The 20,027-nt window shown below is 45.6% G+C and overlaps 1 protein-coding gene and 1 pseudogene across 1 annotated transcript; both read left to right on the top strand.

Annotated features, from left to right (window-relative positions):
• LOC135932642 (uncharacterized) overlaps positions 1-20,027 on the top strand; it is a 310,350-nt pseudogene that overhangs the window by 96,453 nt on the left and 193,870 nt on the right.
• LOC134622219 (uncharacterized) lies at positions 9,125-19,308 on the top strand. The gene is made up of 10 exons (XM_063467992.1): positions 9,125-9,157; positions 9,268-9,466; positions 10,373-10,607; positions 11,680-12,145; positions 14,325-14,541; positions 14,641-14,801; positions 14,887-15,280; positions 15,446-15,520; positions 15,626-15,700; positions 15,780-19,308. The coding sequence occupies exons 1-10, from the start codon at positions 9,125-9,127 to the stop codon at positions 16,688-16,690; spliced, it is 2,766 nt and encodes a 921-aa protein (XP_063324062.1). The 3' UTR covers positions 16,691-19,308.

Raw genomic sequence — 20,027 nt, 5'->3', positions numbered from 1 at the left:
AAATCCTGGGTTTAACAGGGAGCCAATGAAGGGAAGCTAATACAGGAGCAATATGCCCAGGCTCATAGAAAACAAGTCTGGCCCAAATCCAGCAACAAGCTGGCACTTCTGACTGATTGGTGTCATGGCAGGGTGTATGTCAGCCAGATGTGGGCCAGATCTGGCAATGTTAGCACTATTTATGTCCCTATCTTACTATTTAAGTTAGAAGTTGCAATTCTATACTGCTATGGTAGCCAACGTTTGAAATGCAGATATGACAGGTTTGTCAGTGTACACTTTATTCAAAACCTAGTGAGGGTTTACTCATGTTTGCCACTGTACTGTGCCGCTGTAGCTCAGGAGGTAGAACAGGTCACCTACTGATCTGAAGCTTAGTGGTTCGATTCTTGGCTCCTCCAGTCGGCATGTCAGGTGTGTAAATGTAGTTAGACAGCACTCAGTTTAGAGAAAGTGTGTAATTGGGTGAATGTGGCATGTTATACAGAGCACTTTGAGTAATCTAGGAGTGTAAAAAAAAAGCACTGCATAAGAATCAGTCCATTCACTGTCTGAACAGAGTTTTGTCATGTTACTTTTGCACTATTATGCACATGTTCTTATTACATGGCTTGGTTAAGGTAGGCTGACATCTGGGGCCAGAGCTGAAACTGTTCTGGGCCAGAACAGGACAACCAGTGTGTCTGCAACTGGCTTTGTGTGGGCCACCTCTGGCAAACCAGATTTGGGCCACCAAAGGGCCGTCATTCTTTGCAGTATGTGGGCCATGTGTAAGGACATTGTGTGGGCCAGATCAATTTTGCTATGTGGGTATAGGAGAAATCTGCTCTCTCTTTCTGGTCCCTCTCAGGACTCTTGCTGCAGCATTTTGGATTAGCTGAAGGCTTTTCAGGGAGTTTTTTTGGACATACTGATAATAGTGAATTACAGTAGCGTTAAAGGACATGTCCTGGTCAAAAATGACTCCAAGGTTCCTCACAGCATTACTGGAGGCCAAGGTAATGCCATCCAGAGTAAGAGTTAGTCAAGACTGATGCTCCACACTTAGACCCAACTCACCTGGGTGTGTACTCCAGGTGGGAGTGAGCCTGGTAGTACCAGTCACCTTTGCCATCTCCTCAATGGTGACATCAGAGGTGACTTCCTGTCTATCTCTGAGTCAGCTCACATGGACTGATCAGAGGATCAGTATCTATCATTGCTTACTGTACGGATCAGTGATCAGTGTGTTGATTGGTCATTAGACTGATCAGTGTATTGGTGGTACCTGCTGTGCTGAGGCTGATGAAGAGGAGGCTGAGGCAGACGAAGGATGAAATTTTTTTCAATTCAATTCAATTCAAGTATTTATTGTCATTGTCAAGAACAATGAAATTGTGTTTGGAGCTTCTACAACAGATAATAATAAATACTAAATTCCCCTTAGACCCAAGTGTGACTATTTAACCCAGTGTGACTTCAGTGCAATGAGACGATCCTTAGCAAAAACATGAGAATATGACAGGTAATGTTCATGGGACATTCAGACAAAGACCTGAGAAATATGACAAAGTGCAACAGTGCAACCCGTTCAATTATTGTACTGTGAGATATGATAATTGTCTATTTTTCAGACCAGTTCACTGCTATTAATAAGTTGGATATGGTTATTGTCCGTGAGAGGGGGGGCAGAGAGGGGGGGGGGGGGGGCAGAGTTCAGGAGCCTCACAGCCTGTGGATACAGGCTGTTGGCCAATCTGGACGTTCTGGCCTGTATGGACCTGTACCTTCTCCCTGAGGGCAGCAGGTGGAAAAGGTGGTGCGCAGGGTGATGTTGGTCCCGCAGGATACTGTGCACCCTCCTCAGACAGCGAGTGGGGAAGATGTTGCTAATCTCTGGCAGAATCGTTCCAATAATTCTGCCAGCTTCTTTCACCACCCGCTGGAGTGCTTGCTGGTCGGCCTTGGTGCAGCTGGGGAACCACACTAGAAATCCATACGTCAGAACACTACTGATGGCACAGTTGTAGAAGTTCAACATCAGAGGTCTGGGAATGTGTGCGCTCCGCAGTCTCCTCAGGTAGTAGAGGCGCTGTTGGGCCTTCTGTACAGCTGAGGTGATGTGGTTGCCCCCGGACAAGTCCTCAGTCACAGTTACCCCCAAGAATTTAAAACTGCTCACGCTCTCCACCGCCTCACTGCCAATGAAGAGAGGCAGGTGGTTGTTGTGACCTTTCCTCCGGAAATCTACAATAATCTCCTTAGTCTTTTTGGTGTTTAAGACCAAGTTATTGTCGCGGCACCATGACTCTAGTTGTTGCACCTCTGTCCTGTAGTTTGTCTCATCGTTGTTGGATATGAGTCCGAGCACTGTGGTGTCGTCGGCAAACTTAACAATGAGATTGGACGCGCAGGAGGAAATACAGTCATGAGTGAAGAGAGTGTATAGCAGAGGGCTCAGAACACACCCCTGAGGGGCACCGGTGTTGACCACAAGGGTGGAAGAGGTGTTCTTACCCACTCTGACGCTCTGTCTACGGTTAGTGAGGAAGTCCACAATCCAGTTGCACAGGGAGGAGTTGAGTCCCAGTTGATGGAGTTTGGGACGGAGTTTGTATAGCCGGATGGTATTAAAAGCCGAGCTGTAGTCTATAAAGAGGAGCCGTGCATAGGTGTTCTTGTGCTCCAGGTGCTCCAGTAGTGTGTGCAGCACTGTGGCGATCGCGTCCTCAGTTGACCGGTTCTCCCTGTATGCAAACTGGTGCGGGTCCAGAGATGGTGGAAGGGCAGCTCTGATGTGTTTAATGACCAGTCTCTCCAGGCATTTGGCGGGAATGGGGGTGAGTGCCACAGGTCTGAAATCGTTCAGACATGTGACATTTGACTGTTTGGGGATGGGAACGATGGTTGCTGCTTTGAAACAGGATGGTACCAGTGAACAGGACAGCGAGGTGTTATATATAGAGGTGAAGATGTCCGCCAGGTCCGCAGCACAGTCTTTTAGCACCCGGCCCAGCACTCCATCTGGTCCGGCCGCCTTCCTCGTGTTAATGCTGCGGAACACACGCCTCAGCTCATGAGTGCTCAGGACTGGAGCAGGGTCGGTTGAGGTGAGTGGGGACAGGACAGGGTCAGTCGATGAAGCCATGTTCCTGAGTTCTCCTGACAAACTGACTCAGTCTGACTGAGAGCTGCTCAGAGGACAGGTCACATGACCACAGCATCATCTGTTACCAGGATGAACTCTGTGATACCTTCATCATCACAGAGTAACATTTAGGTCACAGAGACCATCCATTATTGTTATTATTTCAAATGTAGAGCAGCTTTACTTTGATGTTAAAGTGTGGAATCATACTGTATGACATGTGAATGCAACTACAGACTACATGAGAATACACATCTGTAAAATGTTCACTATCAAAAACGCCTGTGTGTGTTTGCAGCATCAGTCCAAACATCTGTCAGCTTTCTACCGACCTGATGCTGGAGCCGTCGTTACATTCAGGTTTATGTTTGTTTATTTTAAAAGTCCAAAAATGAAGTCAGAGCCAAACAGTTCCCTGAAATCATTCTGACCATGAGACGTATTTGTTCTAAGTGTCAGTGTTATTTGTTAATGTATCACAAAGGTTAACAGCAGCACTTGTTGTACAGGATCATGTTGCTACAGACAGGTGGAGACAGTTTTAGAGGATGGCTGAAGGATGTTCTCAGTGGAGATGAGAAGATCTGCAGGGAGCAGCAAACCCACGAACAGGATGAGCATCTGAACATGGACCAGAAGTCTCAGTGTGGAGCCATCAGACCTGCTCCTCTGATCTTCAGTTCTTGTGTCCTTTTCAGACGTCAGCCTCAGCCTTTCCTCCCGTCTCCCCTCATTAAGAACGTCTTCTGACAGCCGTCCTTCTTTGAGACACTTCTGATAAGGCTTCAGTGAACAGTATCAGCTTTCAGCTGTTGTGTCAGATCATTTAGATCCTGTTCACCTGCTGTGGAGTTTTTAGGCCTCACACTTCTGTCCAGCTTCCTCAGGTTTATAAGGACACTCTGACACAACACTGAGATATGCAGTTTTCAGCTAGCGGCTCTTTGGAAAATCAGCTTGTTGGGACAAAAATACTGTTTTATGTTAAACTGTGTTTTCTTAACAGATTCAACTAGAGAAAAGGGAACAGATGAAGTGTTTGCGTGACAGGCTGCTGGGAAGTAAGAGCCTACAAATACCATTTCAGACTGGTTCTTTGCTCAGTCTGTTATGTGCAGACACAACACTGGTCCATTTCACAAGTTTGGACAGTTTTGTCTTTGTTTACCTTCATAACATGTAGAGTGTTTTATATACTTGGATTTAGTTGTTTATAAAGAGTGTGTTGATGTGAAGCACTTAATTTCATAGATCAGACATCTTTCCACAATCACAGTGAAAAAATATTGGCTCTCCAGATAGATATGATGTTTTAAGAGATAAGATAGGATAAGATAAACTTTATTAATCCCTCGGGTGGATTCCTCTGGGAAATTCAGTTTCCCAATAGCACCAACAGAAGTTACGGCATCTGATCAGAATACCATATATACACATATATAAATACAGAGACACTAATCCCACAGAAATAAATATTTTTAGATGTAAAATATGACATGTTTACTGTATTTTCCACACTACAAGGCACACTTAAAATCCTTTAATTTTCTCAAAAATCGACAGTGCACCTTATGTATGAATTCTGGTTTTATGTGGTACATAAAAATCTGTCAAAAATGTTTTAGTAGGACTTTGGTAAGCTACAAAGCCGCACCGCTTGATAGATTGTCGGAGCGTTACGGCTACAGTACTCAGGAGCCTCACGGAGTAATCTGGGTCCAAAACTCCGTCCCCCTCAGGTCCCAAAGTCAAACGAGCGTTGCAGCATCCCTGAGAGTTAAAAACTGTCTAAATTCTTTCATCTTTAATAAAATGATCAGCGTTGCTGCTTTACCAGGTGTAACTATGAAGTTTAACATCCAGGCATCCATGAAAACAGATCACATCTTTATCACAGATGAGATCCTTTAAACAAGATTAAACAGATTTAAACAAATCCTCTCTAGCAGCACATTTCCTCAGAATCTCGTCTATTTTAGGAGCCATGCTTATAGGTAGAATTTGTGATAGGGTTTTGTAGGTCTGATTGCTCTTCATACATGCATTGTTATATTTGCAATCTGACACATGCATGTTACCTGTTCATCACTCCATGTTGTTGTTTTTTTGAAGGAGGGCAATACTGATCTAACTTTTGTCTCAAAGAACAAGTCTTTAATTGTAAAACCTCTGCCATGACTTCATCACCAGGTTTTAGGTACGTTAATATTCCAGAGTCCATTGTGATCAATTTGTCACTACATCAACCACCATATGCTGCAGACACAAACATGATTAGTCCACATGGTGCAACAGCAACCAAATATTAGACTAGATTGTGTGAATAACAATGGCTGTATGATTCCCCTCTGAAACACAGATTTCTGTAAAAGCATCTCACAGTCATGTAGTATTCATTCCACTGTGTGTGGACTGAGTGCAGATGTGGCTCAGGGGGTTGTGTGGAGATGCTGGACTGGTCTAAGATGACCGCAGGTTCCACTGCACAAAAATATCATCAGATGTACACTCAAATAAAATGTTAGCATAAGAGAAAGTGTCAAGTGTCACTTGGCTTATTACATATTTAAGGAAAATTTCTTATTCCACTCTCTCACACACCTGCAAATTCATGAATCTCAACATCAAATGTTCCCCCCAAAATTTGTCAGTTTTATTAAATCGTCGTAGATTTTAGTTTTCATTCTAAAATGAAAATTTTTTTAAAATGTTGGTACGTTTGCAAAGGTTGCATTAATGTTTTTACTTGAGTTTACATCAAGATGAAATGAAGCTCTGTGGGCTTTTTATTGATCAAATAAAAGGAACAAACAAAAACTCTCTTCAGAGGGTTTTTGATACTTACCACGCTAGTTTCCAATCCTCCCTCTATGGCACAGAGTGCAGGGGCACTGGGCACAGCAGGCCTCTCCCAGTTATTGATGCTCAAGGCAAAATGTTTCAAATACTTTTTACCATTTCCTGGAATTATTGCGGCAGCTGACAACAGCACATGTTAAACCTCGCGCCTCGGTTCTCACACACATGCTTCTGATCAGGCTCGTCAGGGGAGCTACTTAACAGAGCGATGGAGCTTCCTCCGGCACAGGATCGTTGAGTTAGACTCCATGTCAGTGTCTCAAGTACTGTTTAGTGTATGCCTGCTGGAGTTGGTGCCGTAACGGCTGCGTCTATGGTTTTTTCCTCAGGAGGAGAGCGGAACACAGGACAGCAGGACGCACGGGGTGTGCGTAGGCACAGGGGCAGAGAGCACGGGATACCAGCACTTGGGAGAAGGCACTACACAGGAGTTGAGGGAGCACATTGGAGATTTATTGTGTGGTGTACCTTTACCCCACTGTAAATAAATGCACTGCTCATTGCACTAAGTCCAGCGTTTGGCCCCTTTCTCCAACATCCCCACTGCTTGCCCTGGCAAACCGTGACAGTATTCGAACGTTGTTACTTTTCGCCTCTGGCCACAGGTTTACTGTACCTCAGAAAGTGGTCACTGTGTGCCTAATAAAGTGTCAGCCATGTTAAATGTGTTTCCCACAGACACAGAGCTGTGTTTTTAGGTCATTACTAGTCACTATGTGTATTGATCTACAATATTTTTTTTTTACCACAGTGAAGTGTTTGTAGTTAAATCTTTGTAAATATAAATCAAATACTCAAGGATCAGAGTTACCTGCCTTCTTCACATATTTAAGTTTGTAGTAGCACAGTCAGAGATGCTGCTGTTGTTCATTTGAATGTTTTTAACTTTGTATGCTAACCAACAGCAGTCACAGTTTAATGTTTCTTGTTCTATTTTGATGGAATAAATAATGTAACATGAATGAATTTCTGCTTCCCTGTATTCATTGAGTTGTCAGTAATGTGATAATAACTCAGACTGGAAGTAATCTTAATGACAAATGAGTTTAAGACTTTCAGAGGACAGAAGGAGACTGACAGGTGACTCAGTGATGTCAGCAGAACCGTTCAGTGCATGAGGACCAGAGTGTTTGTGGATGCAGGTTTCTTTTCTCATTTATTAATCACATATTTAATCATATCACATTAGTTACAGTAATATCACTTTCTCACTTTACCATAGTAAGAGCACTCCTGTCACCAGTTTACATGCATGTGGACAGTTAACACAGTGAGGCTGTTGTAATGGGAGACATTGAACAGACCTGAGATGGTCCTGGTGTTTCACTGGGACGCTCTCTCCACATTGCAGTGTGTTTCTTAAACCCACTTCAAGCTCACTGGGTGTGTTGCAGGTTACTGTTAAATTTTCCATAACAGGAAATACACTGGTCCCTTAATAGTTTCAAGATGAAATATTCAAACACAAATATATGGTCCACTGTTTGTGTGACTGAGGCAGAAATGTCTCTGTGTGCATGTGGAGACATCTGCTGTTAATCAGAACATGACAGGTTACAGGTGACATTAAGAACATTTATCAGCCTCATCAGCTTCCTCTCTATCAGCTCTGCAGTATTTTTAGCCTCCCATCTCCCCTCTGCACCACTCCTTCTTTCTGTGGTTTCCTGCTGATCTGAGGACAGCTGTCCTTATTTTAACTGTGAGTTTCGGCTCTGTGGGCTCTCCTGGTTCCTCTTCAGACTGTGACAGACGTCAGGGATTAAACATGATTATATTTAACATCAGTTTAACAGGGAATCATAGCTGAGTTCATCACACACGTCTTTAAAACACTTCTGTTGATCCATAAAGGGCTGTGAGGTCACTAACAAACATATCTGTGGTTTCTCCACACTGACCTCACACCTCCCAGCTCCTGATTGGTCACTTCAGTCACATGTCAGAGTAAAGGCCCTGTCTCTTAGCCCTGTGTCTCCATCGAGCTGTTTATTATAAGTAAAATGTGTTTATGTGGCACTTTTCACAGATAAAAATCACAAAGTGCTTCACAATAAAACCACAATAAAGCCTCAGTGCCTGAAAAGCCAACAGTGGGACCAACAGTGACCTCTGACCTGCAGACCTGAGTGCTCGGGAACAAGCACGAGGTATCCACAGGTCAGAGACACACATTGTTCTGAGTCTGATGGCTCAGTGTTTATAATTTCATTATTGTTATCCTTTGTTTGGGTTAAATTCTTGTTATATATACACCTAGCTGATTATTATAGCTATAATAACTGCAAAGTATCTGTATTACATTTACAGTAACGTCTAAATAAATTAAATTATAAAAAATCCATTATTTAAGCACAGAATTTTTCGTTTTAATGACTCTTTTGGTCCTGCAGATATAACAGATTCTCATGTGTTGATGTAAATGAAGAGTCCTCTTCACACACTGAGGTTACACCACGTTCCAAATTATTATGTAAATTGTATTTAGGTGTTACACAGATTACATATGTTGTTTTTCAGTTAAACCCATGGATGGCATTGTGTGTCAGGACTCTTTGGGTCACTGACATCAATCTCAGGCACCTGTGATCATTAGTTTGCCAGGCGAGCCCAATTAAAGGATAAACTACTAATAAGGATGTTCCACATTATTAAGCACACCACCATTTTCAAGCCATGTGGGAAAGAAAAATTATCTCTCTGCTGCATGAAATAATTGAATGCCTTGGACAAGGAATGAAAACCTTGTCCAAGCGTGATCACCATAATGTTAAGAGATTTGTGGTTGAGTCAGAGCACACACGGGTTCGTGCAGATAAGGGCACAAAGAGGAAGGTTTCTGGCAGACAAATACATCAGATTAACAGAGCAGCTGCTATAAGGCCATTACAAAGCAGCAAACATATTTGAAGCTGCTGGTGCTTCTGGAGCCCTGCAAATATCAAGGTGAAGGATCTTCCAGAGACTTGCTGTTGTGCATAAACCTTCTATTGGGCCACCCCTAACCAATGCACACAAGCAGAAACTGCTGCAGTGGGCCCAGAACTACATAAGGACCAGATTTCAAATTGTCTTGGCCACTGATGAGTGCATAGCAACCCTGTATGGTCCAGATGGATGCAGTGGTGGATGGCCACCATGTCCCAACAAGGCTGCGACATCAGCAGAGAGGTGGTGTAGTCTTGTTTTGGCTGGTCAGCCCCTTTAGGCTCCCTGAAGGTGTGAAAATGACCTCTGCAAAGTATGTGGAGTTTCTGACTGAACACATTCTTCCATGGTAGAAAAAGAAGAACCGTGCTTTCCGCAACAAAGCCATCATCATGCAAGACAATGCACCATCTCATGCTACAAGGAATACCTCTGCATCACTGGCTGCTATCGGCTTAAAAGGAGAGGAACTCATGGTGTGGCCCCCATTCTTCGCTGACCTCAATCCCAGTGAGAACCTTTGGAGCATCCTCAAGCAAAACAATTATCACGGTGGGAGGCAGTTAACATCCAAACAACAGCTCTGGGAGGCTATTCTGACATCCTGCAAAGACATTCAAGAAGAAACTTTCAGTTTTTTCAGTAACATTGTAATTATCTATATGGTTGATGATTCGAAAATTATGCTGACTGTCATTTGAATCGACTATTTAGGAAAAACAGAAAAAAAAAATATAATTTGCATAATAACTTGGAAAGCGGTGTAATTTTGGAATTCTGTTTACATTTTACATGCTACTAAAGACAGCAACAACAACAATAGACACCACCCCACGATCCTGAGATGTCTACTTGCAATGAGCGGCTCCAACTGATAATGAATATAACTACAGGCTTGGAGGTCCGAACAGTCAGGTATAAAGAACACATTTTGTGTAATTATAACAATATGTAATTGATGGCACAGCAATCTGTCTCTAATATTTAATGAAATGTTCTGAAGATGCTAATAATTAGTCAATTTTGTATTAAAAAAGGTTATCTTATCTTATCTTATCTTATCTCATCTTATCTTATCTCATCTTAATGTGCTAATAATGAAAATGACACAGGGCCCTGAACACATCATGTGTTAACGCATTCATTCAGAGCCTGCAGTGACCACAGAAAAATGAGCATAAGAAAGTGTGCAGCTGATAAATAAGGGTCCACGTCCTTCATGCACACTGACAACAAGAACAGTGTTTATGAAGATAACAGAGGCAGCTTCAACAACGTCACATTTCATACAGCATCTCTAATCACAGCCTCAGAGGCCACAAAGTGAAGCAGACAGGTGCATGCAGGTGTAACCACGATAAAGTTCACATTTATCAGTGTTTACCTTTGTGTTTGTTCATGTTTATAGCAGCCGCTCTGTTAACTGAGCGTCATCATTTTAATGCTGTGGTGCTTCAGTACAGACCAATCATATAACACAGTGGTACAGGGAGACTCCTCTGTGTTTATCTGACAGAAGAACATCAGCAGACTCGAGGCTGGACCGCCTGACTTTAACAGGAATCTGTAGCCTCAGTCCTCCACACCAGCAGATGGCGCTAACGCACCGGTATCACGCCCTTTCACCTCCGACAGCGAAGAAGAAGTGGTGGAGTAAAAGAAGAAGAAAGGAACGCAGGGCTGGAGTTAGCAGGTGAGAAGTCTCTCTGTCCCGGTTCTGTACTCTCATTGGACGGTTCTGGTCGTGTTTCCGGTTCGGTCCGGTCCCCAGCAGCGCTCGGTTCCGGTTCTGGTTAGCTGCAGCTAGCTGCTCGTTAGCTCTTCGTGCTAACAGCTGTGTTAGCCTGTGTGCTGCTAGCTGTTAGCATCAGGCTGTCGTAAATAAGCTTCCATTATCGGACAGAGACGCCTGTCAGTCACACCTGAGCGTGGCGTGACTCCAGCCCGGTCACTGCACAGGTGAGAACACCTGTCACACCTGCAGCCTGATGACGACGACCGGCAAGGTCAGTCTGAGAGGCTCTGTTTGTTCTGGTCCCGGTCCAGATCAGGAGTTGGTTCCTCAAGGTGTTTCTGATGTTGGGGTAGATCAGTGTGTGAGCCTCTATAATCCAGATGTTTGTCACATGTGGACTCCAGCTGTAGAAGTGTGTGTGTCAGCGGGGAGCTGGTTCTGATTGGTCCAGGTGTTCTCCTCACAGTCATGTTCAATGTGGAGGAGTCCTCATGTTCATGTTGACTCCAGCACAGCCTGAGGGCCCTGCAGGAACCTCTGATGCAGACACGTCTGCACTTTAACCCTGTGAGGAGCGTTCAGTGTCAGAACCCTGCGATGGTTCCTCAGAGGTCTCTGATCATGCTCAGTGGCTCAGGTGAAGGATCCAGAACACCTGCTGCTCCTCCTCCATGGTTAGAGTAGGGATGGAAGCTGAATACAGATGTTTCCACACTGTGGAGCCTCTGAAGTGCAGATGTTAGAAACACGCTTTCTTCCACTTTAAACAGAAAATGTCGAGCATTGATGTCGTCCTCACTACAACATGTGACTCACACACTGCCCTGCCATAAAGGGAATACCTATACTGATGTGGTGTGCAGGTGTGGCTGCCTCCATTATGAAGATGTAGTGAGAGTCCTGAGCACTATTAAAAACACAGAGTTACAAAGAGTAAAAAGCCCCACACTGAACTACAGCCTCCTGCTGAGGCACTGCAGGTGGAGCTCACAGCTAAAGCTGATTCACTGCTTCTTTGTTTTATCATCAGGGTGTCATCGAGGTCTGTTGCCATGGACGACCATGCTGACGTGGCCATGGAGAACAAGACAGAGGTCCCGGCCTCTGACGCACCGTCCTCTCCTGACAAAGAGCAGGCGAAGCCCGCTGCGCGTCAGCCACACCGCCGCACATTAGGGAGGAGGGGCCAGAGAGCAAAGAGGCGGGGTCATATAGAGAAGAAGCGGGGTCAGAAATCGAAGAGGCGGGGCCAGGAGGACAAGAAGGAGGGCGTGACGGTGAAGAGGACGTGGAGCGGCGGGAAGCGCCGTTGGGACAAGAAGCATTACTGCGTGTTCTGCCGACGGCCACAGGTGAAGATCGCACGCCACCTGCTGAGGAAGCATGCCGACGAACAGGAAGTTCTGGCTGCCAGCACCCTGCCGACAGGCTCCAAAGAACGCCACCTGCTGCTGGAGCACCTGCGCTGCCGAGGCAACTATCTACACAACATCGAGGTCAGTTTGTGTGTCTTACTGGTGTGTCTGCTACAGGTCAGTTTACCTGTTTCTTTCAGGTGCCTTTAGTTGTTTGTGGGGCGGTCTGTGCAACTAAATTAGATGTACATTTTTCATAGCCCCTCCATGGACTACTGCCTTTGGCGGGTGCGCGCTTTGTGTCTACGTCTTTTTTTGTGTTTTGTCTCTCTCCAACCAAAATTGACTTAAACCATCGACAAAAGAAGATCCAAACTTCACATAAACATCGTCATGAATTCCCTCTTTGGGGACTTTGGCTGTTTTGCTTCCACCACGATAAAATCAGACTTCATGCACATCTCGCTCTCTCTCAGTGTACTTGAAGGACAGTTTCCCATCTAAAAAACTGACTTACGACAAGAAAGACTCATTTCTGCTGTTCAATACTGAAGAAATGTAAACTTCTTAAAATTCTGCAAAATTACAAAACCCTTGACTGAGTCTGTAATCAAACCTCTGTAACTTCGCTCTGCTTCACTTCAGCAGCATCAGGTAATGTTCAGATGTTGATTAATGACATGTGTATGTATATATATATATTTATAATAAATAATAATAATAATATAAATCAATAAAGTAAAGTAAGTAAACCAGATGGTGGACACCAGAGGTGAAGGGGACCATCAGGCTGAAGGAGGCGTATCAGGGATTGTTAGTCTGTGGTGCCTCAGAGGCAGCTAACAGGTACAGGCCAAATGAGACGTGGCTGAAGGTAAACCCCAGGTGTCTGAGCAGTTTGGAGAGGCTGTGGATAAAAACCTCAAAGAGGTTTGGACAAACTGTGATTCAGGAGGAGAAAGCAGTGCTCCACCTGCAGTGTGTATAGTTTAGGTTGAGTGCTGCTGACTTCAGCTGAGGACATAATCAGACAGTGGAAGGAATACTTCGACGACCTCCTGAATCCCACTGGGACATTCACCGTAAAGGAAGCAGAGTCTATATTAATATTGTCAAGGTGCTTAAAAGAGCTTGAAACTGTAACAGTATTTCATTCAGCATAAATAACTGTCTGATTGAATCTTTTTCTTATCAGAGAAACAAAATGAGTCTAAAAGTGTAAAATCAACATTTCTGCACCTCTGCCTCCTTTCACCGCTGCATATCTGTTTCAGTGTGTGACACTCACTGAAGTCACTGCAGTCATGACAAGGTCCAAATCCACCTGTCCCCCTCAAGGTGCTTTATATTGTACAGTAGATCGCACAATAATGGATACAGAGAAAAACCCAACAATCATATGACCCCCTATGAGCAAGCACTTTGGCGACAGTGGGAAGGAAAAACTCCCTTTTAACAGGAAGAAACCTCCGGCAGAACCAGGCTGAGGGAGGGGCGGCCATCTGCTGCGACCGGTTGGGGTGCTCAGTAAATAGTTTTCCAGATTGTTCACATTGCTAATTTTTAAAAATACTAATTTTTAAAATTATTATTATTTTGCTAGCTATCAAACTCACAGGATAAATGATTGAAATGCACTGAGTGTAATGCAATAAAGCAATGCTTTGCTTGTTTTCAAAATGTACAAGTTGTATTTGCATTTGCAAGTTTTGAAAATAATTTTATAGACCTGTGTGGTTTTTAAAGTTAAAAAGAAACTACTACTAGGATTTTATGTTTTTGTGTGATTTCAGGTCAGTTGTGTTACTACAGTATGTCAGTCAACACATATCTGTAAATTCAGACACGTGAGATTGAGCTGAAGAGAATGATACCAAACAAGGCAAAAAAAACATTTGAAGGTGAAATACAAGCTTTCTCTGAGAGGTGGCTCTCCTCTCCCTTAGAGATGGGGCGAGGATGCGCCCTGGACGCCTCCTGGTGAGGTGTTCTGGGCATGTCCCATCAGAAGACCCAGGACACAGTGGAGAGATTATATCTCTAAGCTGGCGTGGGAATGTCTTGGTGTTTCCCAGGGCAAGCTGGAGGAAGTAGCCAGGGAGAGGGAGGTCTGGGTTTGCCCCCAAGACTCGACCCCAGATAAGCAGAACAAAATGAATTACTGGATGTATTTATAGCAGCAAATCACATAAACAGTTGCCTCAACCTTTATAGTTTAACTTAAAGATGCTGCAATAACACCTGTGTTTACCTGTCTGTTACGGGTGAGGTTTTCTGTTCCTCACAGGTACATTTACTCCGCCTCCCTGTGTGTCCTCAGGTGATCCGGCAGGGCACTGGTGAGATTGTGCCATGGCGTCAGCCCTCTGAGGATGTGGATGCGAGGAACTACCTGCCATGCCCATTGTGTCTTGGATTTTTCCTTCGTGCTGACCTGTGGAAGCATCAGGTGTCGTGTCGCAAGAAGCTCGCTATTAACCCGTCCAAAGCCGAAGCGAACGCTGACCCCGCCAACGACGCCACCTCTGGTTCCACAAGTAAGTTGCCTTGTGATGTCACCAGAGAGGACATGCCTGAGGATTCCCTCGGTGAGACTGCAGAGACCGGGACCAAACAGCTTATGACCTCTGACCCAGGTGTCGATCAGAACACGACCTCTGACCCCGCTGTGAACCGAGCCAGGAAACGGACCAGAGTGCAGGCAGCAGCGTCGCGGCTCCTGCCCATCTCCAGTGGAGCGTCTGAGAGCTGCAGTGAAATCCTGCATCGCATGAACCAAGATAATGTGTCTTACGAGGTCAGCTCACCTGTGTCTGTGCACCTGTCCTAACACTACACTCTCTGACCTTTCTCTATGGTAACTGGCTCCTCTCTGCCTCCAGGTGAAGTCTGATTGGCTGATCTGTAAGTATGGCAACAAGCTGATGGGGAACCAGGATAGTGGTCAGAGGAGGTACGACTACGTAAGCCAAAAGCTCCGGGAACTTGGCAGGTTGCTCCTGGCTGCTAAATCCCTTGACTCCGGCGTCCAGAGCCTGCAGGACCTGCTGGCCCCAGGCCGCCTTAGCCTGGCGCTGTCCGCAGCCAGGAAGGCAGCGGGAAACAGGTGGAGCCGCCCTCCACTGGCAGTGAAAACAACACTAAAGACAGTCTGTGAGATTGCTATTGGAGAGAGCCTGCAGGATGGAGACTGGGAGGCTGCCGCCAAGACCACCGACTTCTACCACATGCTGGGCCGGGAGTGGGACAACCTGGGGCTGCAGAACCCAGATCCAGGTGAGACCACAGTCCAGCCGATCTTGCTTAGTTTAGCATCTTCAGTAACGTCCAGTAAAGTTTGGGTTAGGAAGAACCAGGATGTGACTGTAGTTTTGGATTTTCAGCTGGAGAAGTTTGGATACCAAAGTTTGTGTTACTGACCCAGTTTTTCTCCTTTTCCAGCTGCTACAGATGGAGGAACTAAACCAAAGAAACGACCTGTCCAAATAAGACTGGACAAGGACCTCAGACAAGAAGGTGAGTCGACACCTCGCCGCAGGTTAGGATCAGTTCCCAAACTTCTAACTTTATTGAACCAGTTGTTGGAGCTGTTTACCTGTCTGTTCCCACATTTGTTCACAGTTCTGTCAAAGAGCTCTAACAAACCAGTGACCTCTGCGATTCCACCTGAAGCCAGAATGCAGACATCTGTCTCAGGTGAGTCCACCTGGATTCATGTTACTACTTTAGCAGATTAGTCTGATCGTGCAGCGCTCCAATTCTGTTGGTTTTTCAGTCCCTGTGGCTCCCAGGAAGGTCCGACGGCGGCCCTGGTCCTCTGCAGAGAAAGAGGCCATCTGGAGGCAGTTAGGAGTCCATGTTCTGGTCCAGTCCGTACCAGGTAAGGAGGTCTGTCAGCGCTGTCTGGACTTGGAACCCGTCCTCAGGGGGCGGCACTGGAAGGACATCAAGAACCAGGTCCACAACCAAATCCAGAGCCAAAAGAAGCAGCAGTTCCACGCTCAGATGGAACTCGAGAAGAACCAGGATCACCAAGACCCGCTCCAGAACCAGAAAAAGCCAGAGCAGCAGCAGTACCAGGCTCCAGTCGATGAACAGGGAAAGGACCACCGTCTGAACCAGAAGAAACCACCATACCAGTCCCAGATGGATCAGCATGATCCGGATATTTCTCGGAATCAGAAGAGATCACAATACCACATCAACATACACCACCAGGCCCAGGATAGCATCCAGAACCAGAAGAAACAACAGGAGCACACCCAGCTGGATCACCAGGACTATCTACACAACCACAAGAAGCAGCTGTGTGCCCCTAGAGTGGACCACCAGGACCACAGCCAGGTGCATAAGAAGCAGCTGTATCAGATGGACCAGCAGGCCCAGCCCCTGCAGACCCTGGACCAGGAAACGTCTCTTCTAACCATCGCACCCTACAGACCTGATGGGTCAAATCGAGCCCCTGGACATTTGCTGCTTGAGCGGGAGCACAACATTACAACCTACCCAGTTCTGCACAGACCACCAGGACCTCACTTGGACCAGCTGCTGCCCAGAATAGACTGGGCCGAGGATGCTGCAGCCCAGAACTATCCTATCAGCAGGCCACTGGGCAGGAACCTGCTACAGGATGTGCCGCCAGGAGGACCACCCCCTGACCCACAGTCGGGACATGTACACTTCTGACCGACCAGGACGAGCGATGGACGGTCCTGGTCCAGGTCTAGAGGACTTAATGATAGGTCGGCCCTTCTCAAAGGGTGCATATCAGATTTGGTAGTAAAAAGACCTTCTGCTTTTATGATAACACATGTAAACCTTTCTTAGAAGGTCCTTGAATTTCCTGTGTGAAATGAGTATTTGCCTCCTACAGGACTATATACCCCATACTATATACCCCCCTGTATGTTCTGGCAAGTCCAATGGGTCTGGTTCTGATATGTCAGTCTAGTCAGGAGATAAAACCTGGATCCTGGTTGAGGTGCTGTTAGATAGGTGAAACAGTTCAGCTGTGATGCACCTGAGTTATACCGACTACGTGCCAGTGCCTGATCTTATTATAAAAGGCGGCTACCAAAAACCAAAACCAGCACCTTAGTGGTCCAGTGTTGGAGCGTTTGAAGATACCTGTTCTGGGAGGAGCTCCTGCTGAAAGATTACGGATGGTAGTGTCAGTCATCAGATACTGTCTTCCACAATCGGAATTTACCGGAATTTCTTTCATATGAACCAGCCCACAGCTCCACGTCTTAAACCTGTAGAACTGTGGGCTGGTTCTCTGAAGGCACTGAGGCAGAACCAGCTCTGTGTTGGTGTGAAAGAGCTAATGAAGGGATCAAGGCCCTTTTCCCTCATTTAGTCATAAAGGTGTTTAAAGTTCTCTGTATGTTTAGCGTGTGGTTCTCCTCACACTCCTCTGTGTGATGAGCACTGGGGCACAACCCCTGACAGTGAGGCCAAACAGACTCCTCCAGGTGGTTCTAAACGGTTCCTGCAGGTCCCTGTGAGTCCTGCTCTGTGGTGGTCCTGTGATGGTACCACTGTATCCTCAAAAATAACAAGTTGTCATGTCACAGGTTTATTCCAAAATGGATGACATTCATTTTGACCTCAGTATTCTACACACAGTACTCCAAAAAGGGTTGCTTAAACTTCTTAAAAGCTTTATTAAAACATTAAAGAGAAAAATACAACACATGCACAGGTATTCTCAGCCCGATGTCTCTGTACATTCATCTTTTCCTTCAGAGAGTCCTTCAGAGGCCTTTGGGCAAACTCCAGGCGGGCTGTCGTAGCCTGGTTTCCTTACAGGGGTCCCCAATCCCAGTCCACGAGGGCCGGTGTCCCTGCAGGTTTCAGATGTGCGCTTGATCCATCACAGCTGATTTAAATGCGAATTACATTTTCAACATGCCTTGGGCCTGGTAATAAGCTAATCATGTGATTCAGGTGTGTTGACCCAGGGTGAGATCTAAAACCAGCAGGGACACTGGCCCTCGTGGACTGGGATTGGGGACCCCTGCTTTAGCACCTACTCGCCTGAGCCCGCCTTTGTTTGTGTCGTGTTCTATTACATTTGAGTTCCACCTCAATATGTGTGTGGTTGTCATAGGAACACAACCAAAATCCCATGTGTCTATGTGCCACAAACACAATGGAGGACATTGAGGCGATGGTATACCCGCTGCTTGGTCTGTGGGTGTTTGTCAGACTCGAGGGCCATGATGTCAGTTTGTATGTAACCATTTCCCTTGTTGCCGAGTTTCAGGAATGCCAGGTTTCATCTAACTCGTGATTCATCTAATGACACCTCTGGCTGGCCAGTCGGGGGCTTTTGATGTCACATTTTTAGACTGACTCTGCTCGGTTGGAAAGCCGGGCCAGCATTTACTAAAAAAGTACCTGGTACCAGGTACTACTGCCTGATGGAAAACCCTAGAAACTAGGTTGAGCTCAGCCGAGTAGGTACTAGATGGATCTGTGGCTCTATACAGTCCTGCCTACAGACCTGCCTCTGACTTTGTGCTCTGTCAGTTATGGGAGCTTATACAGACAGGTGTGTGCCTTTCCAAATAACAACCAGTCAGGTGAAAGGTGGACTCCAGGCGTGTTGTAGAAATATCTGACAGATGAACAGTGTGCACAGCTGAACAAACATGTGAGTGTCTGCGCTGAGAGTACTTCTGTCCATGTTATACTTCAGTTTTTTTTTTTCAGTGCATGTACAAGAATGCCAGCTGACTGTGTGCAGAGACTGTTTACTGTACTGTGTGCAGAGGTGAAGATGAATGTCATGTTGGAATAAGGCTGTAACGTGACAACACGAGGAACACTGAATGCTTCCAGGATGATGTGCAGAGATCATCTATGATGTTTCTGTGTCTCCTGCTCGTCTCCCTTTAATCTGTGTTCATCCACCCCTCAGTGTTTCGGCTGTCCTCTCCACGTCTTCGTGTCCCTGCAAGTTCACTTTATCACCACTAGATGGCAGACCTGTCTCTGTTTCTGGTCCCTGTTAGAGGATAAGAACATGTTACAGTCCAGACTGCGAGCTGCTGCTTTTTCCTCCACATGTCGCATTTCTGATGTCCTGTAGAGTCACTGATCCACAGGTGATCGATCCACAGCGGTGGCCTGCAGGAGGAACATCAGCTCAGACACTGAATGGCAGCAGGAGGCTCTGTGTGTGTTTAATGTGTAATAAAAGTGTCTGTAACTGTCTGTATCCTGTGATGGAGCCCTGTCACACTCGGCCCTTTTACTTCATTATATCTGTTTCAATAAACGAGTCCCCGCTCTGTGAAGGTTCAGACTCATGTTCTTCAGTCTGGAGGAGATTTCAGCAGCTCTGTACCTGTGCTTCTGTTTTTCTTCATGAGTTAAAGGTCAGATGTTTGGACAGGTTAAGATGATGTGCGGAGCAGATGGAGACACAGGCTTTTATTTATGCACAGGAAACGGAATTGTATTATTCATTATGATGAAGATGATGATGATGTGGCATTAAGAAACATGTAGAATAATCATGGTAAAACCAAGTTTACCACACAGACGAGGTCTGAGGTTGGACCTCAGCACGACTGTAATAGAAGAAAGTTGGGTCTAAGTCACTGCATCATAAACACATCATAAATAAGCTGTGTGTGTTAATAAACCAGAACATGAGGACCTGACTCTGCTGTACTGTGAAGTCAATCTGCAGATTACCTGAAGGTTAAAACACACCTGAGGTACTCACAGAGAGGATACCGCCAATCAGGAGGGCCGAACACAGACCACAAAGCACATGTTCCTGGTTTGTGATTGGCTGAGCGGTGAACAGCCGTCGTGTTTAAACAGTCTCGGGCTGTCTGGACTCAGACTTCCATCATCCTCTCAGCTGTCACACGGTTTAAAGTTAGTGCACTACTTCTGTACACATTTTAATGATCACTCGATAACTGGGACTTTAACTTTCCACAGTAACTAGTTAACACAACAAAACACACCTTTCAGCTTTTATTTTGAAAGTTTTTTTTGGAGT

Source organism: Pelmatolapia mariae, linkage group LG3_W (assembly GCF_036321145.2).
Source record: "Pelmatolapia mariae isolate MD_Pm_ZW linkage group LG3_W, Pm_UMD_F_2, whole genome shotgun sequence".
NCBI classification, from domain to species: Eukaryota; Metazoa; Chordata; class Actinopteri; order Cichliformes; family Cichlidae; genus Pelmatolapia; species Pelmatolapia mariae.
Note: the sequence above shows the minus strand (reverse complement) of the source record. Positions and strands in the feature narration are given on the sequence as shown.